The 9,774-nt window shown below is 50.8% G+C and overlaps 1 protein-coding gene across 3 annotated transcripts in view; it reads left to right on the top strand.

The window, feature by feature from the left end:
* Positions 1–7,898: 7,898 nt before the first annotated feature.
* Positions 7,899–9,774, top strand: part of RPRD1A (regulation of nuclear pre-mRNA domain containing 1A) — a 37,208-nt gene continuing 35,332 nt past the window's right edge. For 2 of the 3 annotated variants that reach the window (XM_066631422.1, XM_066631421.1), the window contains exon 1: positions 7,899–8,107. In XM_066631422.1, coding sequence (XP_066487519.1) covers positions 7,957–8,107 — 151 coding nt within the window. In that variant the 5' untranslated portion in view covers positions 7,899–7,956. The remainder of the gene's footprint in view (positions 8,108–9,774) is intronic. The other variant, XM_066631423.1, reaches the window with a different exon arrangement.

Genomic DNA, 9,774 nt, shown 5'->3' with positions numbered 1-9,774 from the left:
CCATAGTCTTTCGAGACTGAAGGTTGCCAATACAAATAATAATAATATTGAATTGCATAATATCATATCACACCATATTGTGTCATATTGTATCGTATCAAATCATATTGTGGGCAGCCTGGAAGACCAGAGGACTGTCAGAGCCATGCTACTGGGATGTTGGCTCTTCATTCCTGACTACAGGTTGGTGGACAATTCTGTTCAGACTGGAGGTGTGTCTCTGAGTGGCACAACACACATGTTGGCCAGGCAGCTCAGAGTCTTGTGTCATTCTTCACTGCCTGCATGCTGCTTGCTTATATTCAGAGGGTTGTCTCATGTCCAGGATCCCATCAGGTTGTCATAGGACACCTGGATAGTGGGTACTTTGGCTCCCCCCATCTCGGAGGACAAAACACCCTTCCTTTCTTCCAGAAATATGAGGCAACTTCTAAGTCAGGTGCTCCACCAGTGATGGACTGCCTGTCTCCAGTAATTCTCATGAAGTTTGCCTGTCCGAGCTCTGATGCCTCCCAGTAGGTCAGGATCATCCCACCATCTGTGCAGATGTATAGTGATGTTGTGGGGGGGGGGAGTTGTTGTACCCTTGCAGTATGCTGCTGGCACTTCTCCTGCCTCCACTTCTTCCTGCCCTTGTGTCCACCCATGGTGATGTACACTGTGTCAGCCCTGCCTGTCCTGGGCCCACCAGAGTACCTGTCTGTCTATCTGTCTGCCTCTGGGCCATGCCAGTTCCTGACCCCGATGCAGCCCTCCATGGCTTAGGCTGCTGCAGTGCACAATCCTATCTGTAGGTATTCAGAAAATTTCCAAGATGACTTGCTGGTGGCAAAGTGACCTGGGATCCCTGCCCATTCCTCCTCTCTCTCCACCATACTTATCAGAATACACTCCTCCTGTCTTCTGGAAATGACAGCAGGCAACCTCCTGTAACCCCAATAATAGTTGGCCTACCACCCCAGGCTTGATCAGACACCTGCCTGGTAATCCCAGGCAATTACAGTTGTTTTATAGTGCAAGAATTCTTCCCAGATTTTCCATGGAAGGTGGCCTCCCTGCTTAGTCCTTGGAGTTACTGCATCATCACCATCATCATCGATCCCGCTCAATTTGTGTCCTTTCTTCCTGTGAAGGACGACTGGGAGGGACTTCACCCTTCCCACCCTTAACTTACAAGAGTGGCACAGTCTGTCCAATCTGATGCATTGACAGTTTTTTTTAAACCTCCTGTTCCCTCCCCATCTCAGAGAACAGAACACCTCTCTTGTCTTCTGGAAATGCCAGGCATGCTGTCAGTTATTGGGTGCCTGCCTAGTGAGCAGCGTGTTGTCTCCCAGCCTGTCTTCCTTGATTCAGCCTGCCTGATGGGGTCCATGGATCTTGTCCTGTTGCTGCCAGCCAGGCCAGCCACAATCTCCTGCCAGTTAGCAGCAGCACCACCAGTCCCTCTCCACCCCTGGGGATCTGGCCTTGCTGGTTGCAGGCAGGCAGGCAAGCAAGTGTCCTCCCTGCTGCTGCTGACTGGGGGTGGGGGTGGATGAGAGGGTTGTGGTGGAGAGGGTTGGGGTGGGTGAAGCAACCCTCTGACACCTCCACAGTACAGGTCAGGTGTGTCTCTGAGTGGTGCACCACATGCTGGCCAGGCAGCTAGAAGAAGCAGACTGCAGAACTGAGGTGTGTTGTTCCTCACTGCCTGTGTGCTGCCTGCTTGATATGCAGAGGGTTAATCTCTCATGTCTGGGCTGTTAGCCTGCTGTTATTATTGGATGCCTGGATAGATAATGGGTACTTTGCCCCCCCCCCAAACATTCATCCTTTCTTCTAGAAACATGCCTGAATGTAACTGTCAGTCATTGTATGTCTTAGTAGTATACCTCTCTCCAGCCTCCTTTGATTCAGCCTGCCTGTGCTGTGCCTAAGCTTACAGGAACTTACCTTCGGACTTCCCCTCCATCCTGTTCCCTCCTGCCTTGCCGAGCTGGGATGCGTCCTCGCTCCCTCCCTGCCATCTCCGTGATGTGAGTGGTTTCATCACGCCTGGGGTGGAAAGGGAATGGGTTGGCACGTTCTGCACTGCTACCTGACAGGTGGGGTGGGCGGAGACAGCAGGAAAGCACACACAGAGCCTGGCAGCAGCTCTATTTTCTTTCGAAAAGCCGCAGCAGGCTTTTTCTCTCTCCCTCAGCTCGCACTTCCCCCCTCCCTTACCAAGCTGGGATGCATCCTCACTCCCTTCCTGCCATGCCCCGATGCAAGGGGGGGGTTTCCCTTCATTGCTGGGGTGGGAAGGTAAGGAATTGGTGCATTCTGCACTGTGGCCTTAGATGGGATGGGCGGGGACTGCAGGGGAATGTTTAAAAGGAACTCCAAAACACACATACAGTCCGGCACCAACTCCATTTTCTTCTGTGGAGCCATGGCAGATTTTTTAAAGGAAATGACTCAATACTCAAGTTTTTTTGAGTTGTGAAAATGCTCTGGGAAACTCAGAAAGTTCGCCTGTTATGACTCATTTTCGAGCTGAGTTGCAGGGGGGGCAGAGACTCATGACTCGACTCAAGTCAAGCCATGCCTGACTTGCCCATCCCTGGCAAACTAGCAAGTGTTCCCTTAACTGAAGGAGACCTCCTGGGCCTGAAACTCCCCCAAGGGATATAGTGTGCCTCCCTCTGGTATGGCTGCATTCCTGGGAGTGAAATTAGGTAGGATTGGGCTGCCCTTGGGACCACAAGCTGAACATGAGCCAGCAGAGTGATGAAGCTGCAAAAAAAGGAAACGTATTGCTGGGCTGCGTTAACTGAGGTGTAGAATTCAGGTCATAATAAATTCCACTCCATACTGCACCCAGACCCCACTTGAATTCTGCATCTAGTTTGGGGCACCATGAGTTAAGAAGGGATAAGCCAGTGCAGGTTCAGAGAAGGGCAACAAAGATAGTGAAGGAACTGAAAACCAAGTCCTATGCTAAATGATTAACAGCTGAACAGGAACTGGAAACCAAGTCCTGTGTTAAATGATTAACAGCGCCTGGTGCCCAGGGCTGCAGAGGCGCAGAAAATGGCTGCTACTGCTCCTGTGTGCTTTGCAAGCAGTACTAGCAGCCCCTCAGGAGAAGGGGACTTTTGTTCCCTACCCCAAGGGGTAAGCAGAATAGCCCCACAATGGGGCTACTCAATTCTACATTGACCTGAGCGTCAGTGTAGAATTTCGAGTCTCTGTGTTGGACCGGTGGCCTGAAACGGAGGCTCAGGCTCCCACCTCCCTCCTGCCCCACTCCCTCTCCCCTGCACACCTCCTCCTTGCCCTCTCCCCACCCTCTGCCCGCCTCTCCTGCCCTGGAACACCTCTGCCCTGTCTTCCCCCCATGCTCCGTACCTCTCCACTGCCTGGTGGCCTGTGGGACTACTGAGCAGCAGAGCTCTGGTGCTCACCTGGCACCAGCCTGGATTGCTCCACCAGCGCTCTACCAGCACTAGGGCCTGCAAACGTGCCTTACAGCACATTTGCAATAGTGTGCACCAGCAGTGAGCTGGCGTGCACTGTATAGGATTGGGCCCTAAAAGAGCCTGGTATGTTTAGTTTAGAGAAGAATATAGGGGATATATGGTAACTATCTTCAAGTATCGAAAGGTCTGTCAAGTATCATCTGTCACAGGTACTGTAGTTATCTACATCAATGGTTCTCAAACTTTGAGGGAGCTTTACTCCCTCAGTAAGTTCTTGCGGGGGAGGGGCTAGGGCAGCGACATAATCCCAAGGATCGCGCTGCTAAGGGGGGGGGGAGAGAGCGGTGCTTGTGACTTACTTTATGAAGACAGGGCTGCAGGAGGTGCGGGGAGCCCTGCGCAGCCCTCTGCAACGCTCCCCGAGGCTTGGAACATTCGGAGAAAGCGGGTGCAAAATGCCTCCTGCAAAACAGAAGTGCTTTACGCCCGCTTTCTCCGAATGTTCCAAGCCTCAGGGAGCGTTGCAGAGGGCTGTGCAGGGCTCCCCGCACATCCTGTAGCTTTGTCTTCATAAAGTAAGTCACAAGCACGCCCCTCACCCCCCCCATATGGGTGCGGTCCTGGGGAGACCCTTCCCCTGCCCTTTAAAGGGACAGGGGAACCTTTACATGAACTGGAGGGGTTGCGACCCACCAGTTTGAGAACTACTGATCTACATTGACTTGGGAGTTGGACTGGATGATCTCCAAAGTCCACTTTCTATGCTTTCAAAGTTTTGCAAATGTGTTTTGAATTTTAAAACAATATTTTAATAGATGTGTAATAAAGATGTAGAAATGGAAAATATAAGGTAGCTGTGCTTTTATTTTTTAAAATTATCTTCTATTATTGTTTACAAGCACACAAACTCCTGCTCCATACTCAGGTGTTCAAAGCAAAAGTAAACACAAAAATGGATGTTACATTTTGAGATTGTCATTTACCTATATAAGGGCCCAATCCTATCCAATTTTCCAATGCTGGTGCTGCTGTACCTAGGGGGTATGCACTGCTTCCTCTGTTGAGGATGCAGTCACAGAGGAACATTTGTTCCCCTACCCTGGGGCTGCATTGCAGTTGCACTGGTGCTGGAAAGTTGGATAGGATTGGGCTGTAACAGCCCAATCCTATCCACATTTTCCTGGGAGTAAGCCCCACTGACTCTAATGGGTCTTACTTCTGAGTAGACATGCATAGGATTGGGCTCTTAGTCTTCAAGAAAAGAAGCAGGAAGCTTTAGGATAGACTTGAAGAAGTTATGACCTCCAAAAACAAATATAGTATAGTCCAGTGTTTCTCAAACTGTGGGTTGGGACCCACTAGGTGAGTCGCAAGCCAATTTCAGGTGGGTCCCTATTCATTTCAATATTTTCTTTTTAATATATTAGACTGGATGCTACCATGGTTCGTGACTGCATTTGGGGAAAAGTTACAGACCTGTACGTTTAACAGGCTACTCTGTATAGACTTCAAACAATGATAGTCAATGGGGCTTACTCCTGGGTAAGTGCGGGTAATATTGCAATCTAGGATTGTTTAAAAATGTTCCTGCTTGATGATGTCACTTCCGGTCATGACATCACTTCTGGTGGGTCCTGATAGATTCTTATTCTAAAAAGTGGGTCCTGGTGCTAAAAGTGTGAGAACCACTGGTATAGTCTATCTGAATTGAATAAACCTATTGAAGCAGCCTATTGAACAGTGCAATCCTATTGTTGTGCTGTGCTGGCCAAGCATGTCACAAGCGAGCCATAAAACATGCTTCGACACCCAGAGAGCAAGCAGTGCTAGCAAGAAGGCCTGCACTGTCCTGCTGGTGCTGGATCCCAAGGAATATGCACTTGAGCTGCTTAATTGGTGAATGGGTGGGAGGAGGCAGAGAGGGGACAGTTCAGGCCCAGTTTGGCAGCACTGGCATATGCTAAATCCTATTCCCCTTCCCAGGCTTGAAAGCCCAGCACAGGCTTCTTGAACTTGTGCCAGAAATTTTACACAGGCTGGGTCTTTATCAGAAATAAGGGGACAAATTTCCCATTCCCCCAAGAGGACCTCCAGATTGCTACTAGCCAGTTTAGGATACAGCATGGGCCCCAAGGCCCAACTGCACTGGCACTGGTTAGGATTGGGCTGCTCACTTATTAAAATTATTACAGGTGCAGCCTATTTATCCACAGCTTTTTTATCTGCTGATTTGTCTCCACGAAAATGGGGTGGGGGTACTGAAAATCACACACACCTTTGCCTCCTGCGCCATCATCTAGATCTGTTCCCAGGCAGCCCAAAACATTGCAAAAAGGCTCTGCCTCACCTAGGCAGGGAAAGAGCCCTGGAAGAAGTTCCCCTTGCAAAGGAACAGTAACATTCCTGGAGCCCCTGAGCCAGCAAAGAGGCTGAAGAGGGGGGCGGAAAACCCTGTGTAACCAGAACATGAGCAGCGCTCGTGCTCACTCTCACACTCACACACACACAGGGGCAGGTATGGTAGCAACAGAGGGGATTGCTTAAAAAACTCAGGGAGTGTTTGCCAAATTTCCCCCCTAGATGGTGCAGGCAATCACTGACACAAGCAAGCCTTCCCACCAAGCAAAGCATGAGATACAGCTTTCAATCCTCTCCAGACTTTCCTGGGAGTAAGCCCCATTGACTGGAATGGGGCTTACTTCTGAGTAGAAACACATAAGGCTGGACTCTTAAAAGCTCAGCTTTCATTCCAACTGTGAAAGAAGCCGGGCAGCTGGCAACGGGAGGGCTGAGTACAGATCGGAGGGGACTGATAACAGCTGCCTTAGTTTCCTTCCATTCAGAAGTGTCAGGCTGCAGCGAATTTGCGTAACCCTATGGCATTTAGCACAACGCATTTTTATTAATCATGCCGAGTCACAGAACGGAACTAATGCAGATAAATAGGCTCCACCTGTATTAAGAACTAAATAAAATATTAAATATTAATTAACCTATTAGCAGGTTAAATATACCTATTGAAGCAGGTATGCTTCAATTACCCCGTGAACTGTGCATCACTGAGTCAATTTTTAGATCCCATAACCATCAAATAACAAGGACTTAACTTACCCCCAAATAACTTTGTGGTGTAACTTAGGGGTGATGATGTTTGTCATTTAAAATAACAATAGAGAATACACTCTGTTATTATTTACCAGTGACAGTTCCTGTTGTCTGTTCCTGGAAAATCACTATCCCTTTTCTGTCCCTATTCTCACGTCTTGAGGATGCCTTGTTCAGATTGTGCTTTCGTGTTGCTGGTGGTAGTATTGTGTAGGGCCCAGGTCTGTAAAAATTAAGCCTCTGACAGCCCAATCCTATGCATGTCTACTCAGAAGTAAGTCCCATTTGAGTCAATGGGGCTTACTCCCAGGAAAGTATGGATAGGATTGGGCTGTGAGAGCCCAATCCTATGCATGTCTACTCAGGCGTAAATCCCTTTATAGTCAGTGAGGCTTACTCCCAAGTAAGTGTTGATAGGATTGCAGGTGACAATGGAACTTACTCCATGTAAGAGTGCATAAGATGGCCTCAGTGGGAAATGAATGCATTCTGACTAGTGCACATGCAATCCTTTGCATCTATGTACTGTATTTCTATACAGGCATCTGAATGGCATCATGCAATGCCCATCCTGCTATTCCACACACTACAGGTGCCATTTCAATTGTTTGTCTTGTGGAAGTAAGTTTATAGATTCATTTCCAGTCTCCTTTCTCTCTCTCTCTCTCTCTCATCTTGCTGTTTACCTGGATGAGGACAAAAGCCTGCCCTGGAGTGACAGCTCATTTGCAAAGGCTGCAGATAAAGAGAACACCATTTAAACATTACAAGTTTGTTCTCTTTGGATGACTCTGCACCATCCACAGAAGTGCGGCGTTTGCTGGACTGACATTCGAGTTTTAGTTCCAAGTTTTTTAGTCATTGTGACTCTGTTACTGTTCTAATTTCTGATAAAAAGCAAGACACTGAGCGAAGACACTTCCTGGGGCCGCCTCCTGTCCAACTTCCCAGCTCCGATGCAGCTGAGGGTGCTGCGGGGACAGTCACGGGGCCTCCTCAAGGCGCAGAAATGTTTGTTCGCTTCCCTCGGGGCTGCATCGCACTGGGAAGCGGGCCGGGACCGGGCCTGAGGCTGCAGGACTGACGGGGCCCCGCTGGCCTCCGCCATCCAATGCTTCTGTCGGCTGCCAGGTCTGCAGACTTGAGGGGAAGGACCCGGGCAGGCGCCGCTGGAGCCCGCCCTGCACTGCCCGCCCGAGAGCGAGGCAGAAGCCCGCAGCCACGCGCCCGGTCGCCGCTCCCCAGAGAGGCGCGGAGCCGGAGGGCGCGCGCGGGCGGGCGGTGCTCGGACGCGCAGGCAGGGGCCGCCCGTGGGGGCGGCGGCAGTGACGTCAGCGCCGCCATTTTGTCTGCGCGGGGCGGCTGCTCCCGGCTTGGGCGAGCGGAGCGGAGCGGAGCGGAGGCCATGTCGGCGTTCTCGGAGGCGGCCCTGGAGCGGAAGCTGCTGGAGCTGAGCAACTCGCAGCAGAGCGTGCAGACGCTGAGCCTGTGGCTCATCCACCACCGCAAGCACTCGCCGCTCATCGTCGCCGTCTGGGAGCGCGAGCTGCGCAAAGGTGAGGGGGCCGCTGAGGGACGCGCCCCGCGGAAGAGGCCGCCTCGCCGGCTCCCCTCAGGCCGGGCTCGGGCTGGTGGCGGCGGCGGCGGCGGCGGCGCCGGGACCGCCTGGCGGGCGAGTGGCGGCTTTCGTGGCGGAGCGCGCGCCGCGTTAGGACGGAGCCGGGAACCGCCTTCTTGGCAGCAGCTCGCTGGAGGACGCACAGGCGGCGCGGGGCCCGCGGCCTTCCGGGGAGAAAAGCGCGGCGACGCAGAGGGACGCTGAGCGGGCTCGGCGGCGCCACCCTCTTCTCGCCCCTGAGGGCGGCCGTGGCGGCGTCAGCGCAGCCCTCGGCCCGGCCCGGGCGCCTCTGGACCCGCGGGCTTCGGCCCTTGGTGGGCTTCTCGGGGGGAAGCCTCCCAGGAGCAGGCCGCGTGGAGCACTGCTGGGGGGCGCGTAGCTGCGGGCAGCAGGAGCAGCACCGTCTCCACGGGGTGGATGTAGTAGTGCGCGAAGGAGACGGAGCTGGAGGGCGGATTCTGCGCAGGCGCCGGGGCTGCGCCAGGGACTGGCACACGCGCCCAGGTGCGGCGGAGAACCTGGCCCAGGAAAGGTGTTCCTCGCTGGCTAAGAACACGCTGGTGCTGGAATTCCAGGCCCCTTTCACTGCATAACGTTCTATAAGGTCATTTTAGTATTTCTTTATGGTACTTGAGGGTCATTGGGAAGAATGTTGTAAAATTCACCTCTGCCTCCTTGCGTTGGTTGAGATTTGAAGTAAAAACAATGTTTTTGGAACCCCTAAATGGACAAAAAAAAACAGTGGAAAAAGAGCTTTAAAGGCCCACTTCCAGGTTTCTTGATTGCCATCCCAGAATTCATCAGAATAGACTATACCGCATCCCGTCAGGAGACAGGGTGAATAATTGAATTTAATTATAATTATTTAACAAAGGAGAAAATTGTATTTTGATTCTTTTTTTCCTTGTTACAAGGCATTGAAAGGTGGGCCTCAGTATCAGCGGTAAGTCAAATCAGTGGATACCAAGGTTCTACCTCTGCTGTACTTCAGGTCACTTTAGGTACTTTAGTGTACACTTTAGTGTACTTTAGGTCACTTCATCCAGTTGTGAGTATTTCACAGAATCTTCCTATTTGACTTGGTGCCCATGTGGAGAGGGAAGGAAGCTACTTATTTTTGATTATTAATATTTATATATCGCTTTTCAACAAGGCTCACAAAGAGGTTTACATTGCAAAACAAGTCAATAAAGGGCTCGCAGTGTAAAAAGAGATGGAGAAGAGGCAACAACTACTGGAAAAGATGTTATGCTGGGGTAAAAAGGGGCAGTTGTTCTCCCCCTGCTAAATATAAGAGAACACCACTTTAAAAGGTGCCTCTTTGTCCAGTTAGCAGGGGTACTATATAGCATACTCATTCAAGGATGTGAAAATATTAGCAATTTAGTATCAGACTTTTCTCTGAGATGCTCAGGATGGATCTTTCAGCTCAAGAAGTAAACAAGCAATCCTGAGTGAGCACAGCTTTCATAAAAGCTAATACTAAGACTGGCAAGAGCTAGCAAATGTGCTGATATGGGTAAGAGAAATAAAAATCTAGTGGCCAGGCCTCTATTGAGGCCTCTTGAAAATGAAATATGAGAACAGCATGTCAGGTTGTCTAAT

The sequence above is a fragment of the Tiliqua scincoides genome, chromosome 5, assembly GCF_035046505.1.
Source record: "Tiliqua scincoides isolate rTilSci1 chromosome 5, rTilSci1.hap2, whole genome shotgun sequence".
In the NCBI taxonomy this organism is placed as follows: Eukaryota; Metazoa; Chordata; class Lepidosauria; order Squamata; family Scincidae; genus Tiliqua; species Tiliqua scincoides.
This window is presented reverse-complemented; position numbering and strand designations above follow the sequence as displayed.